The sequence below is a fragment of the Podarcis pityusensis genome (genome assembly GCF_964106645.2).
Source record: "Podarcis pityusensis genome assembly, chromosome: 1".
NCBI lineage: Eukaryota > Metazoa > Chordata > Lepidosauria > Squamata > Lacertidae > Podarcis > Podarcis pityusensis.
In genome coordinates, this window is record NC_138028.1 from 79,486,261 (window position 1) to 79,502,730 (window position 16,470).

Genomic DNA, 16,470 nt, shown 5'->3' on the forward strand with positions numbered 1-16,470 from the left:
GCGCCCGTTGCCTATTCCCGCGCGGAATCCTTCGCCGTGAAGCCTTCCCACCCCTCACTCCCACGGAGGTTTCCGCGATGGCGACGGCGGTGGTTCAGGATTTTGTCTCTCGGCAGCTGGAGATGCTAAAGGAGGAAAGGGAGGCCGAGATTTCGGAAGCCAGGTATCGCCGGCGGCTAGTGGACAGTTGCTTTCGTAGGGTTCCTAAGCCCCCTTCACAAACGAAGCAGTGTGACTTATATTCCCGAAGGGGAAATAAAACTATTTAAAGCGAAGTACGGGATTTTAAATTTATATTAAAAAAAGTTTCCTAGTTACTTCTGTATGGTTTGGCATATCATATATTGGTTTACAAAAAATCCTGAAGAGACTTGCTAAGGAGCAAACCCCGCTGAATACTGTGGAACTTTATACTCAGGAAATATGTTTATAGGGAATTGCGCTGCCCGTGGGGCCTTTATGCACACAATCCGTCTAAAGCTTTTCCCGCCATGCAGTCAGCTTCCCTGTGGCACTTCTGAGTTAATCTCTCCCGAGACACAAGATGCAGTTTTGTTTGCCTATCTCTGCACACATTCAATGACCCTAACTAAGCACGACTGCAAAGGTTGCAGTCCTGCACTTAGGCATTTCGAAGAAGCTCTCGCACACTGACCAATTTAGGATTTGCTTCTGAAGAAACATGGGTAGGATTGCTTGGTGATGGGTGTCCAGGACTTTAGAGAAGGGGTGGGGGGAGTAAAGCACAGAGCCAAATACAGTAGCATTTCTTCATGAGGTAGAAAGTAATGGCTATTCTGTTTGGCTAGCAGCGACCTGTAGTTTGAAAAGTTAAATACATTGAAGATCTCAGAACCCACATGAGCTACTTAGTTGATCCTGGAGCTTGCATCCCCCAAAATCTAGTGCCTGTCAAGAGAACCGGGGTAGCGTACATGGCTAAGAGATTGAGCTATTAATCAGCAAGTCCACTGTTCTAGTCATGTCTCTGCCATGAATTAACTAAAGAATCATAGAATTGCAGAGTTGCAAGAGACCCCAAGGGTCATCTAGTCCAACCCCCTACAGTGCAGGAATCTCAATTAAAGTATCCATGACAGATGGCCATCCAACCTCTGGTTAAAAACCTCCAAGGAAAGAAAGTCCCTCACCACCTTCTGAAGGAGTCTATTCCTCTGTCAAACAGCTTTTACCATCAAACAGCTCTTCCTGATTTTTCTCTTAATGGCCTTAAGGAAACCATGCTCTTAGCTCCCACCCCCAATACAAGCCCAGGGGAGACAGGAGATGGTCATAGGCTTATGTTGCAGGGTAAAGATTACAACTAAATTTTATAATTTATGTTTATAATTTATTTTCATGAGCTGCTGTTGGGCCTACTGACTGGCAATTGGTAGAAAGATCTGATCTGAATTTAGTGCTGCTAGTATTGTACCGTTGTACTGTATTGTTTGTTTTAGTTATTGCTCTAAATGAAGTAAAAGTTGTTCTAAGAATAACATTTTACTGGGTTGTGTGCTGCTCTGGATTTCTCTGAAGGGCAGTGTGTAAACAATAATACTAGTAAAGATGCCAATGCACAGAAGCAGCCTTTCGCTTACTCAAATTGTGGTGCATATGACCTTAGAGCACCTTTCTAGAACCAAAACTATCAAAGGTACAGAATCCCTGTCTTGCGTCAAACCTGGCAAACCTTGGGCTTTGTGCATACTTACCTGGGGGTAAGTTCCATTGAACTTACTTCTGAGTAGGCTAGTATGCACTGTTAGTAACCAGCAGCTATTGTAAATGGTTTCTGTTTCTCACAGTGAAAGTATATAGTTTAAGTGATACCATCCTGTTTCCTAATATCATAGTAAAAGAAACTGAAGTTTTCAAACTTGTTCAACCATGGGCTTAGTTGCTGAGTATTATTTTATTGTTATAAAGTAAAATGGGCTCTCCTCCCTAAAGATCAGTTAAATGTCTTAACACTTATTTAGGTGAGTAATCCTTGCAGTACTTGTTGGAAGATTTTCTAAAATTACCTGAAAAAGTATCGAAATAATCAGACTTTCAGGCTAAGGCCTGTATCCAAAGAACCATGCACTCAGTTCCTCACACCCAAGGGAACTCTAGATTTGTTTCACAAACAGCAGCCAGAAGCAAATTATTAATTGAAAGTCTCTCATTCCCTACATTCCCTCCAGGACCAAGGGGAAAGCAGGCTTGCACACCTCTGTTTATTGCTCTGAAGTGAACTTTCAAAGAAGCTTTTCATATAGAGCAGAATAGCCCTGAGATATATTAAAGACTCTGCTGCCTGTCAATAGCCCCTGATATCTCAATGCTTCCTGTTGATAATTGAATATTTTCCTGCTTTGAGGCTACGTGCAGTTGCCCATGGCTTGTCAGGCAGCCAGCGTATGATGGTAGATCAGTTAGTGCAGGGTTGTTCAGTAAATTACTTCTGGATAAATGTAAATGTGGTATCTCTTATTTCTGGAGTCATTCTTTTATTCTACATGTGCATAGAATCTGTTAATCTTTGTACAGCTTGTAACTTCTGTGTTCCTTAAATTTGGCACCTCTTTTCCCCCTGCAGAGTCTTTTGATCATTTGCAAATGTTAATTTATATTATGCAAATTACCAAGTGTCCATTTCCTAGTTTTGAGGCTAAACTAAAAGAAAAAAAGGTGGGTGGAGAGATGCCAAACGGTTTGGATTGCTGTAAAACTACCCAAGCAAGAATCTTAATTTACCCAGGCCTAGCATACATGGACACTTTGTGACAAGGGGGGTCTGGGTAGTCTTGACACTTTCCCTGAATACACAGTAAGGCCCTTGTGTGGACACACATCAACCTGAGGTAGCTTAGAAAGTAGTGGTACTAGGTTCCTCCAGGTACAGGTCAAAGCATTAATCTGTAATCTCAATGCCCCAGCAGACATGAATGCACACCTACATTGTCCCATAGTTTTATATTATTATCCTTCTTTGGAAGGGTGCCAAAAGAGAAGAATTGTGCTGCAAAAAAAGAGGAAAGAGACTTGAATAAGCTTTGCATACACTATTATATATTTGCAAATTTAGAAATCAATTATGTAATCTAAATAGAAATATACTACAGTTCATGAAACAATAGTAGGGAAGGTAGTGAACTGCGGACTTGCTCAATCTGTTGCCCTGGTGCTAATGGTTGATGGGCTACTGCAAGACCCTGCTTTTTTTTCTTACAGTTTTATATCTTTAAAGTAGACTTGGACAGCCCTTCAAGTAGAGGACACTCTTTCCAATAAAGGACTGTCCTGTGACAGCCCTTTACATAGAGGACAGACCTCTGAAAATAGGACACATGGCCATTCAATCTAGGGGATGTTTCTTTGTTGTCTACCAGCATTTCTCTTCACATTCTTCATGGGCAGAAGGAGAGTAGAAGAGGACCAGACCAGATCTTAATTCATACCATTCTCAAACTTCTGAATCTATAACAATTTTATGTTTTTCCAGGGCATGGAAGGAAAGTTTCTCCCTCAAAGAGCTGCAGCGCAAAGGTGTCTGCTTGCTGAAACTTGAAGTAGCCAGTCAAAGAACGGGGTTGTATGGCCGTCTGCTTGTAACTTTACAACCTAGAAAGCATAGCTCAGAGACGGAGCTGCCCTGCAATAATTTTGGTCCTGGTGAGTAATCAGTTGTTGACTTCAATAGAAAGCAGACAGAAAAGCTACGCCTCAGTGCATGACATCACAAGCTCTGTCTGTTCCAGCAGCAGGAGAACCATCCTTACTTATGAAAATTAAACTGTGAAGTAGATTGTTTTCTGGTCTTGTTTTAACACTAGCCTATATTGAGAAACCTACTTATATTAGGTCAAATTTACTTGATGATTTCAGGTAGTTAGCATTCCGCTCAAGACTGATGAAACCTAGTGCTGGAGGGTATTTAGTTCTCCCATTCACTCTCTGCCTATGATGATAGGTGTCCAACAGTTTTGACAGGAGGAGCTGCCACAGAAGACTGGATGGCACTAGATTGTGTGACATTTGCAGTGAGGAGAGGCAAAGCAGATCTTCGATTATATGGCAGCTGGCCAGAAATTCATTAACTAAAACTCGGATGAATTCTGCTCTCTCTTCCGAGACCACATTCTGGCTCAAGTTTTTGAATCTGAGGAAGTGGTGATGGTCCTTTAAGGTTTACAGATCTAATTCCTCAAGAACAATGTGATTTGCCAGGGTAGTTCTCCATTGATTCTGTTATAGAATATAATTTTAAATAGATACCGTATTTTTCGCCCTATAGGACGCACTTTTTCCCCTCCAAAATAGAAGGGGAAATGTGTGTGCGTCCTATGGGGCGAATGCAGGCTCTTGCTCTCCAGGCTTCAGGAAGCTATCCCCCCAGCCTGGCAAGCTCCCAGAGCGATGCCAAAGCTGTGCACAGCTTTGCCATTGCTCTGGCTCCCGTTCTGGGGGCTGGGGTCGGGGCAAGCTCTGGCTTCCCCCGCCCGCAGCCCCGCAAGCTCCGAAAGCAATGGCGAAGGTGAGCGCACCTTCGCCATCGCTCTCCAACCCGTTCTGGGGGCTGGGGGCGGGGGAAGCTTGAGCTTCCCCCGCCCCAGCCCCACGCCTGGGTGGGGGAAATAATTTTCCCCCCCTTTATTTCCCCCCCCCCCAAACTCTAGGTGCGTCCTATGGGCCAGTGCATCCTATAGGGCGAAAAATACGGTACATAATTATTTAAAGGGAGCAGACATGTAGAATGATCAGAAACTGTGGCTTCAAAGTACTTCCCTCTCATTAATTAATTTGTTTTTCAATCTTGTATGTGTTTACCTTGCATTTGTTTTTTAAAAAGGAAAACCAGGCCCTAAAATCTTTCTACAAATTATCTTCAAAAACAAAAAGCTTCCTAAAAAGAAACCCCATAGGTGCCTTTTAAATCTGTCTTTTTGGTATGGGAACTAAAAAAAGTTTACACTGCCTTTCTAAGGCAAACTGCAAAGTTGTGGTAGTAAATTAATAGTATGTAGACTGTTAATAGGGCCATTAACATCTTTGTTGTTCACCAGAGTGCCTCACAGATCACAGTTTCAAAAATCAATTCTTGATACCCCTGACCTGGTAACCCAGCTACTTTTGCTTTATTGAGAGTAGTCTAAGTCATTACACCGCTAGTGTACAATCAAGCAAAATGGTTCAGCAGAGGCTCATGCCTGAAGTTATCTGATGTTTGCAATTAATTTAGGCAGTAATCCTGTTCCTACTTACCTAGGAATAGCTGCACTGAATTATGTGGAACTTGCTCTGAGTAGACAAACGTACCCACTACCCCTGTTCCATTCACCTTATTTTCTCCTTCCTATGCACTTTATTAGCTCTTTCCTCCTCCCACTGTGTTGCGCTTCTCCCCTTGAAGCCAAGATGACAGGGAAGCAGTGGGCAGTCACCTCTGAGGTTGTTGTTTCTGCACTTTGCTGCAGTAATGGTGGCTCTTCCTTGCATGCACCCTCTGTTTTCCTGTATTAAAACAGGACTGGGTATGGCTTGCTGCTTTGCAGTCTTAGATAACCGAAATCTAAGGCTGGAAAGGAAGATAGCTCTTCTTTCATCTTCCCAAATGCAGCCTTGTTTAGGCTGTTTGGCACAAACTTGTGTTCTGGTGGCTCCAAGCTTCCGTTCCAATATGTACAGGTGAGGGAAGAGTCAAATAGAACGCCGCAGCACATTGGGAGCATTCTTTTTCTCTCTTTCACCCCAAAGGAGAGAGACAAGTAAGTAGCCATGTTGGTCTGACGCAGTAGAAATATATAAAAAAGATTTTAAAAATTTGTCCAGTAGCACCTTAGAGCATAGCTGTCAACCGTCCCTTATTTGGTGGGAAACTCCCTTATCCCAGCGCCGTTTCCCGCTGCTGTCCCGGATTGATTATGTCCTGTAAATTTCCTGGGTTTCAAAGGAAGCAGCTCCTCTCCCTCCCTCCCTGCTGGCCAGGGAGGAGGGAGGCTCCAACTGTGTTGCTTGGCTGCGTTGCTCACCCAATAAGGAGTCTAAGAACAACTGGGGGGTGGAGCTTGCATGCCTTGTGCCGATCAAATCAGCCGCGTTGCCTGTGGACTCGCCTTTGCTCAGTGCTTCCCAGCGGAGAGCTGACAGTGGTTTTCCTTGCTGCATCCTCTTTGCCAGGTTGTTGCGCTGTGGGAACCACTGCTTGAGGCTTCGTTTGACTGCTGGTTTACTAAAATCCCTTATTTTGGCTGCTGATCCCTTATTTTCGAGGCTGCTGGTCCCTTATTCTCAAATCTGTAAGTTGACAGCTATGCCTTAGAGACCAACTAAGTTTGTTCTTGGTATGAGCTTTTGTGTGCATGCACACTTCTTCAGATACGTGAAGTAGAGAGAGAGACAGATAGCCCAGACATACTGGGCACATGTTTCAAATCTGAACCTGTGTTGAACAGCATCCCAAGGGAATCCTTTGGGGCTGTTTCTTTTGAGGAGGAGGAAAGGGGGGGAAATAGGCAGGTTAGCTCTTTAAGGCTAGGAGGGAGATTGGAGACTCACCTGGGGCCAATTCTTTCTTGCCACAGGCAATCAAGCAAATGGTTAATTGTATACCAGAATTAACTCCTCAGCTGTGCATGATAATAGTAATCGGGGAGCAGCATGGCATCGCATCCTTGGCTATTTTAAAACAATAGACTATTTGGAAGTGGATTGCATGGAGCTAGAGAAACATGAACTTTGGAAAGCGCCCCCCCCCCCGCCCCAGACTTTGAGAAGCACATAATCTCCCTCTGCATTGTTTCTGAAAGAGCACTTCATTTCTGAAATGCCAGCATGGGCTACAAAAATTGTCCGTTGGGTTCACAATTGCTAGTGAGTGATCATTTTCAATTATGCAAAGCTGCGTTTCTCTCTTAATGAATAAATATTTCAGAAAGATGAGGGAGGCAGACAGGAGAATGGAAAAAGACAGATGAAAATGTGGTTTCCTGTAGTTGTAATTGAGTGATGTGAATCTAAGAGAAGGTGACTTTCCGCCCTGCTCCTCAGGTACAAGCACAGTGGATTGATTTTATTCTGGCAATTTAAACTGGCAATTCCTATAACAATTTAAGATGCATAACAATCTTTATTTAATTCATTGGTATAAAATGAGTTTCATTGGTACTTGAATTACTTACTGAAGCAGCATGTATTCTCATTGCTGGATACAATCAATAGGGGTTTGTTGATTGGTTTTTGGAACTAAGTGGTGCTTGCATGGCTAACACTTGCTATATTTTAGAAATATAAATTTGTGAGTGTGTTTTAAAACTGATAATGTCTGTGCTGGGGGCTGTATATATACTGTGTGATTCTGGAGACTTACTATTAACTAAGGGCATCCTGGTATGCTGATCTAAATTCTGTGTGGGCCAAGACGAGAACTGGATCAAGGCACTCAAAGATCCTGGCTTCCTTGAGATGTACAAAAGTCTGATGGCATGCCTACTTTCAGTGTTCAACTAAAGACCCAATCTTCTCAGTGACGTTGCTGGCAGGTCAACTACAATGCCTGTCTTCATACTGAGCATATCGGATTGCACAACTTCTGCTTATTAATGCAATATGGCTATTTATATTTTAAGAATGTATTGAAACAGTCATTTCCTGTGTTATTAAAACAGAAGTGAACAAAGTTGGTACCTTAAAAAAGCGGGTACCATTGGTGGATCTGTAATAGGATTCCTCCTGGTCTGTGTTTTCCCATCCAGTCCATATTCCAGGCAACAACCAGCCAGTGTGGGATGAACCTGCTGAAATGAAATAGCTGGGTGTTGAATTTTCAACTCATTGCCAAGTTCTGTGCTTTTTCTACTCTGGCTTCAAGGTGAAGCTTCACAGCTGATTAGTCAGAATCTTGGTGGACATGTGGGAGGTGGAAATCGATCCTGGGGGGTGCAGGCAGCCAATTGCGTGGAGCTGGATGGGTGGATAGCAGAGGGCTCCTGCAGTCATTCCTGAGGACTGGAATGTTTATTAGTAGGGAGCTCAATATAGCCATCACTCAGTGGAATACTGCTTATGTCCCAGGTTTAACCCGCCAGGTTAAATAAAGCTATGTCAGACAATGGGAGAGACTGCTAGGAAAGAGCTGCTGCAAGTCACTGTAGACAATGGTGGGTTTGATGGGCAAATAACCAAACCTGGTATAGGGCTATGTTGCCTGCTATTCTGTATCCTGAATGTTCTTCTCTGTTTCATCTGCAGGTGACATTGTTGGACTTTATGAAACAGCAGGCCAAGGTGATCAGCTCTGCACAGGACTTGTCACCCGTATAGCCCCCAAATCAATCACGATTGCAATTGATGAGCCTCAAAGTAATCTTGTGAGCTTGGACCAGGGGAACTCCTATCGTCTGCTGAAACTTACCAACGATGTCACATACAAGAGGCTTAAAAGGTAAAGCTACTAATATAGGACAGGTCTTGTTTTATTGTGTACCTGAAACGGATAGTAAGCATGCCTTTCTTTTCAAAAGTTGTAAAAAATAATGGAGAGAAGGTATGTTCTCCCACTCTCTCCCTTTTCTGTATTATCACGGAACAACAACGTTTGTACAAGGGCTCCAAATGCCAGATTTGGTGATGTAGGTACTCACTACTTATAAGCAAAGTAGTGGGCTTCCTTATCCAGTTTAGTACTATGGGTTCATAGAATTATAGAGTTGGAACGGAAGCAATCCAGAGTGTCATCTAATCCAACCCACTACAATGCAAGGGAGAGAGTATGTTCAGCTTTTTCTCCCCTCCCCCACCAAAAAAACCCCTCTTCAATCCAAAGACTGCAGAGATAAACAACACCCAGCTCTTGAAGTTTACAGCAGAAGTTTATTCATGTTTGACAATATTGTCTGAGTTTTAAAGGAATTGTTTTTAAGATTCACTCCCTCTGTATTATTTTCTGTGGCAGGGCCTTAAACACACTTAGTCAATATCGCTCCGGGCCTGCATCCGGTCTTATCGACGTCCTCTTTGGTTCTTCTGAACCTAGTGATGCCAGCAATATAAGTAAGAATTTTTCCTTCTCTGTATAGAAAGTGGATATCATGCTGAAAAATTCTGGAGACTGGAGAAGTCACTGTAGCACATACTGTTCCAACTATGATGTACAAATATATTTTGTTAGCAACTCCAAGAGTACTGTCTCGCCAATCTATTGTGTCAGTTGAGGAACAGTATCACTGGAACATCTGATGCAGTGCTAAGTGCATCTGGCACCATTGTTCTCTGGCATTGGCACTTCCTTACACGTGCATCACAGTAGCACAAACATTTGTTGTGCAAGGAGCTTGCATCAGTACAAACTATTGTTGGGGAGTGTCTTCATAGATTTAGAATCCTGATGTCCTCAGCAGTCAGTGGAGCCAGACACCAAGTGGAGAGGCCACTCTTGTTCCACATGTCTTTCCTAGTATGAGGCAGCACCACTGAGGTTACTCGTGAGGTGGGGGGCAGGACGGGTTGTTGTCACCATTTTAGATTAAGGTGCAGTGGCAGGAGCTCAGTTCTTGCTGACTAGGCTGGTAAGTATTACACTTGAAAGTAGAGGAACTTGCTTGTGTGGTTGTTCAGCAGCAACAGAAGAATAGCGCAGTGTTTCCTATTAACCAATATTCAATAGGGAATGTTTGTGTGGCTGTCTAACCATCATATGCGTGGTTTCCCCTTTTTCTTGTTTCCAGTTTAACCCTTGCTGAGTACAGCTGGGAGGTTACCCAGCTATGATTCCTTAATGTAAAGTGTTGGTGAAAGCAGGAACAGTGCTAGGAGCACCCGCAGCTATCACCTTCCTGTAGACTGAAGGCTGTGGGGGTACCAACTGCATTTGGTTGATGCACAATTTCTGTTGGTGAGCAAGGCTACCAAACATTATTCCCCGGAGTTCTGAATTATAGTTTACCCTTGGAGTTTTGAGGAGCCCATAATGGACCCACAAACTCAACAGGGGTAGATGTTTTTCAAAAGGGCTTCTTTAGAATGTGGTGGGCCCAGAAATTAATAGAGGACAGACAGACAATGACAATTTATCAGAATGGTTGCAAGATCCCGTCATGAGATGCAACCCACCAGCATTCATGCTCTGCAGCCTCCATTCATTTTAATGAGCACCGTACCAGTATTCACAGTAGTGTCCCCCACTAGCTAGTCTTAAACCTTCCAGTTTCAGTTACTTATCCCTGTTCTCTGTCCCCCAGGAGTCACCTGGGCCAACAGACACAAGTTCTGATGCCAAGAAAAACACCATGGCTTACACAATATAACAGGTCTTAAGTTTCAGCTGCATGTTACGGGTACTTTTACTTATTGTGTGAACTGAACAGTCTAGTTGTTCTCAAGAATAATATGTGGGACGAAAAGGTCACAGTCCTATAATATCCTGTTTCTAGTGAACAATACAGTACACGACTGCTTATCTAATTCAGCTACTGGAGAAAGGTGGCACATACTTTCTGATGCAGATGTTTGCCAGAAGATTAGTCAGTGTGTCAGGACCAATCTGCATGCTTGGAAGAATCATATCATAGAGCTCAATTATCCCATTTCCAAAGCAGGTGGTAGCACACATTTGCATTCTCCTCCCCATAAAAAGCTATCTTCACACTGAAGACTAGCTCAGCAGGGGGACAGCTAGGCCTAGGCTAGCACCTGTGAATCCTGTATTAATTAATTAAATGTATATCCTCTTCCAAAGGAGCCCAGGGTGGCAGACAACAAAACAATAAAAAGCATATTGAACCATTTCAATGCAGATGCAGGCTGGGAAAGAACTCCACATAAAAAGGCTTTTTGGAAAAGGAATAATGATAGCTGGTAACCACCAGAGGTCAGCATTCTCCTATGAGCAGCATATGCTTAAGCCACCTTGTAACTGCTCTTACTTTTCTTTTCTTCTCATCTTCTCTTGAAATGTACTTATTCCATTTTTTAAAGGAATCTGTATGAAGGATGTCTTTGTGCAGCTGTGTGAACGTTCTGGTGCTGCTAAGGAGGATGTGAGAAGCTTGTTAGGTCTGCATTGCTGTGCTGCTTCAAAGTGGCTTTCCCTTTGGTCAGGCCTGGCTGGTCCTGAGTCATGGCACCTGACCATTTTTCTGAGCTGCTGCTTAGTGGGTTTCCCAGAATGCTTATGTACTTATAGTGCGCACACACTGTACTTCCTTTTATTTCGGGAACATTATTCACCATACTGCCTTCTGCCCAGTTGTCCACCGTGTGCTGCAGTGAGGAATCCCCATTGCTCCCTGCTGCTGTGACCAGCCAGTCAGTCTCACATCACTAGAAGTAGCAGCATACAGGAGCATGGCCAGCCACTACTACCCACTAAGTGAGGCCAACCTGCACCATGGGTCCAGCAATGGCATTGCTGCAGACCCAGAAGGAGACATCTTGCTGTACCACCACCTGAGATGCCAGTGATCTAACTAGTTCATTCTAAGGTAGCAGCAGCTGTGGTTAGTCAGAGTACCTGGCAGCTGCTGTAGACAAGCTTAGCGGGTTGTATAACACTGAATGCTAGATGTAACAACATGGAATGGGTTGTGAGCTTTCAGAGGCAGCTGGCTGGTATGTGGTTCAGAATGCTGGATGGGGACTGGGCAATTCTTACAGGGTCGGGGCAACATTATAATAAAAGATTCAAAATCAAAAGAAGGCTGGAAGAAATGGGACCTTAAGACAGTCTTTGAATGGTCAGTGTAAAGTGTGCCTTCTGTAAAACTAAAAGGTGCATCCTGATGGGTCATCCAAGTGGATATGCTAAAAACTGAATGAATTGGGGTACTTCCCTTTCCTGCTGTTTAGAATGAGAAATCTCTTGGCAACCTAGTTTAGCAAAGGTGACGCTCATTGCCCCTTCTGATGTGCCAGCTCCTTGCAGATACAGAGGAATTAAATTGTCAGTTCTGTGTCTTTTGCCAGCCTGAAATTACAAATGCCTGTTCCATGTAGCATTTGCCAAACTAACAATGAGAACTCCTACTTGCCAACTGTTCCTCTTTCGTAAAAAAGAAATCCAAAACACCCTCCTTTATATTTTACTTGATTTCCTCTGCACATCGGAGACCAAATGTTCTTCTGCTGATTACTGTAGCACTCTGACATCAAACAAGCAGCAGGATAGAGGCCAAAGCCATCCTCTTTTATCTTTTGCAGTTGAAAGGGTAAAGTTTAGATATTAATTATATGAACTCCTGTAACATTTGCTGTACAGAACATTTTTAGCGTCTCAAGTCTGCTCTGAAAGTGTTCTCATTGTGCTCAAGACAAATGTACCTCTACTTTTGAAATCTTGATCTCATTTATCTTTTCACGGCTGGATAGGATATTATTTAGTAACCCTGTTTTGCAGATGAGAAAATGAGGCTGATAGATTGTATGACTTGCTTACGGCCATGGAAAAAGGGTTTCTGTCTAAGCACGAATTTGAACATGCCTCTTGCACTTACAAGCTCCTTTGCAATCATTGCCATGGTGCATATTTCTCTTTCTTGCTTCCCACTTTTGTAGGATGCTATTAATGCTATTAATCATTCTAAGAAGCCCTGTCATACCTACTTAAGCAGTGCTGGTGTTTGGCCTTCTAGCAAGGAAGGTGTTGTTTTTTTTTTAACAAAAGCAAAAAACCAAGAACTTCTTAGTGAGATGATGATGGTGGGATTTTTGTAAATGAACTGCCTCTTTAAAATACATCCTGGCACAACACACTGACTTTCTATTCCAACACAGATTTAGATAATGATGCAGAATGTCTCTGAAATAGAGTTTGAAGACTGGGAATATTTGCAGCTAAACATAGTCTGTCTTAAAGGCAGCCAGGACTCAGTATGGGCTCACACTAGGGATCCTGACTCCTCTGAGTATTAATTTGGATGTTTCCTTTGTTGCAAAGGTTATTCTTGCTATCAAATCTGCTTCCAGGAGCAGCCTCTTATTTGCATTGTTGCGCTTGCTTTCTTTTGCAAATGTTCTTTGCGGGACTGAGAACTGAACAAATGCTCCTCCTGCTGCTTCTCGCAGAGCTGTTGAAGTACTACAATGAATCACTGGATGCCTCTCAGAAGGAGGCTGTTTGCTTCTCACTGGCACAGAAAGAGCTTGCCATCATCCATGGACCACCTGGAACAGGCAAAACGACTACGGTGGTGGAGATAATACTTCAAGCTGTTCAGCAAGGCTTGAAAGTGAGTGAGTGGGTATGGATTCTAAGGGAGCTGCTTGATGGCAGAACATAGTGATGGCCGCCTAATCCTGGACAGTTTTGTATGATCTGGCAGCAACTGTCCAGGGGTTTGATGTCCCCAAAGGGTGGGGAACATAGCTGAGTCTCACCATTTCCATTACTTCATCCCAGCCATTCTGCATTTTACGACATGTTTCTGTGTCCCTTTGAATGCTATGGGAACTGGGTTGATAGCAGGAAGAGGGAGCATCACTTTATTAGCAGAGTATGTAAGAATTTTTACATCTTGTATTTGTCCCCATGACAGTGTGGCCCTCTTGTGCCCTAGTTATAGGTTGGGGAGTGACTTGGGATAGGTTGCAAGACTCCTCCAAGATTACAATAGATGGTGTTGGCTGGGGTGAAGCTGCTGTTTGAACCCATTTGTCCATACTACTGAAGCACCTCTAACCATTAATTTGAGGTTCTCTATCCTCCCTACTGACCATGTATATTTTCCTGAAGCAAAACTGGGAGAGATCATAAGAAGGTAGTAAAATTACATGTCAGATCCTGAGGCCTGGGTTTGACTCTGGAATAATGAGAAACATCATCATTATTATTATTTTGAAATGTGGCTCTTCCCCTGGCACTTATAAAAGGATCTCCTTTCCCTTTTGTTTTGAAGCTGTTTCTTCACTCTCCTAATCACATTTTTTGCATATCTTTTTGGCCGTTTTGGTGAAACAAATAAATGTTTTTAAAAATGTGCTCCTCTCCTAGGTCTTGTGCTGTGCTCCATCTAACATTGCAGTTGACAACTTGGTAGAAAGACTCGCTGGCTGTAAAGAGCGGATCCTGCGCCTTGGTCACCCGGCTCGTCTCTTGGAGTCCATACAGTGCCATTCACTTGATGCAGTCTTGGCACGTGGGGATAATGCCCAGATTGTAGCAGATATCAGGAAAGATATTGATCAAGCATTTGTGAGTTTTGCGTTCTATTTTCCACAATCTTTTTTTTAATCGATAAGTATTCTTCAGAATATGTTTCTGAAAAGTGCAGAATGTATACTTCTGAGAAGGTATAAGTGCAATACAGTCTGATGCAGGCATGGCCAAACTTGGACCTCCAAATGTTTTGGGACTGCAACTCCCATCATCCCTAGCTAGCAGGACCAGTGGTCAGGGATGATGGGAATTGTAGTCCCAAAACAGCTGGAGGGCCAAGTTTGGCCATGCCTGGTCTGATGTATGAAATATTCAGAATCATGGGATTGCTTTTTGTTTTTCAAAGAAGCAAGCACCTAGCCCTCATTGTTGTGGAAGGCAATTCTGGCATGTGTGTAGGCAGTGTAAAGTTGGAGGGTCAAAATCAGGCTTATTTATTTATTTATTTACTAATTTTATTTGTAAAATCTACAAACAGGAATAATAGCATAATACACAGAGCCCTGAAACACCAAAGCAGATTTAACCAAGGCCCAACTTAGGAAAATGCACATTTATTGGCCCTCATTCAGCCTATTATCTCATCCAGGTACTGATTCAGAAGATATGAGTCTATGTCTTAGGTCTATGTCTAGAAAAAATGTGGTCTGTGAAGTAGCTATATATAATCAGAACTATCTTTTTCATGACAAGTGTGTAACTGGTAGTATATATGACTGCTGGACTCAGCAGAACAGTGAAATACTTAAGGAGAGATTAAAAAGCATAACCTCTTCCTTACTGGAGCTTAGTATTGTTAGCACTGGCCCCTTTTAGCTCTGGCCTATCCTTTTAGGTCAAGGCTGAGTCATTGGATGAACAAAATAAATGACATCTGCTTTCATGGACCCCCCCCCCCTTGAAGCTCATTGGGGCTGAATGGGGTAGTGATTTCTGAATTCTCAATATTTCTTTTTCCTGATCACCACCCAAGTAGAGAATGCAATGCACCCATAGCATTACCACTTAAAAGTATTGGAAGAAAATTCATTAAAAGTCTTGGTAGCTCAATTTGTTACATGGTCCACCCTGCCCGTCGCAGCATAGTTTTAGAGTTCTCTGTCATCCTCTTTATTTAATTTCCTGCTTTAAACTTAATTTAAAATGTGGCACTAATTTAATTGGGATATCATTTATTATTACAAATTATTGCATTTCTTTCCCAGTGACATTGTACAAAATGGCTTCATAATTAAATTAAATGCACTATGCTGGGAATTTGTCCACTATCACGTAGAGGCATACCTGTAATGGGTTTCAGGACTTGGCACACACTTTTGCCTGCCCTGTCCCCTTTTAAGCCCCTTCAGTCTCTGGGAAATGATGCAGTAATGATCTTTATTTGTCTTGTTTGCTCCTTAATACCTTTGCTTCTTTAGCACCCTCAAAATAATAATAATTAATAATAATAATAATTAATAATAATAATAATAATAATAATAATAGTAATAATAATTTATACCTCGCCCATCTGGCTGGGCTTCCCCAGCCACTTTGGGCGGCTTCCAACAAAGCATTAAAATACAGTAGTTTGTTAAACATTAAAAGCTTCCCTAAAAGCATTTTTACTAGTTATAATTAGTATTATTCTCATTTATTTACACGGTGCTTTATAACCTTTATTGTGCAAATTGTCACAACATGCACACATAGGCAGGTGGCTGTTCCTCATATTATGGATGACAAGCTGTGGCTGAGAGATGGAACTGGAAGTTTAACCCAGGTCACCCAGATTTATGTACACTTTGCTGTAAATAAGCTTTCTTAGTGATACCTTCTAGATCTCTTTCCATCCAATCCCTGGTTAGCAGCTGACTTTGCTGGAGAGCCACTTAGAGTATTGGGATGGAGGGTCCCAGGCCTGAGATGCTGTTTGCTCTACCTGTTCCTCTATCACTATTATCCTTTAAAGATATATTTACAGACCTGACAGTGGCAATCTAGAACAGAGTTTGGCTGGGTGGGGGGATTTCCTGTGTGGTGCTGGCATTGCAGAGGGATGAAGTTGGAGCAGGGGATGAAATGAATGCAGTGCTTGTTTTTATTTGGAATTGATAGAAGTGCGGTGGGTGCAAGAACAACATGTTTTCCATGGGTAGCAAAAAAACACCGCCTGGATGCATAGATTAATTGAATCATATGCAGGTGTGAATGCTAACTAGACAGAGTCCATCCTGTGAAGTCAAATCTCACCCCTCTCTTTTTCTTTTGTATATCAAGAAATAAGGCAAGGAACATATGCTCAGTTTTGACTTACCAAACCAAATGCAGGCTGCTGGTCACACTACGTTCTCCAA

At 42.7% G+C, this 16,470-nt stretch overlaps 1 protein-coding gene across 1 annotated transcript in view; it reads left to right on the forward strand.

Annotated features, from left to right (window-relative positions):
• The first annotated feature begins 28 nt into the window (after positions 1–28).
• Positions 29–16,470, forward strand: part of IGHMBP2 (immunoglobulin mu DNA binding protein 2) — a 64,618-nt gene continuing 48,176 nt past the window's right edge. The window contains exons 1-6 of the mRNA XM_081012541.1: positions 29–163; positions 3,491–3,660; positions 8,236–8,428; positions 8,939–9,036; positions 13,045–13,208; positions 13,970–14,170. Coding sequence (XP_080868667.1) covers positions 78–163; positions 3,491–3,660; positions 8,236–8,428; positions 8,939–9,036; positions 13,045–13,208; positions 13,970–14,170 — 912 coding nt within the window. The 5' untranslated portion in view covers positions 29–77. The remainder of the gene's footprint in view (positions 164–3,490; positions 3,661–8,235; positions 8,429–8,938; positions 9,037–13,044; positions 13,209–13,969; positions 14,171–16,470) is intronic.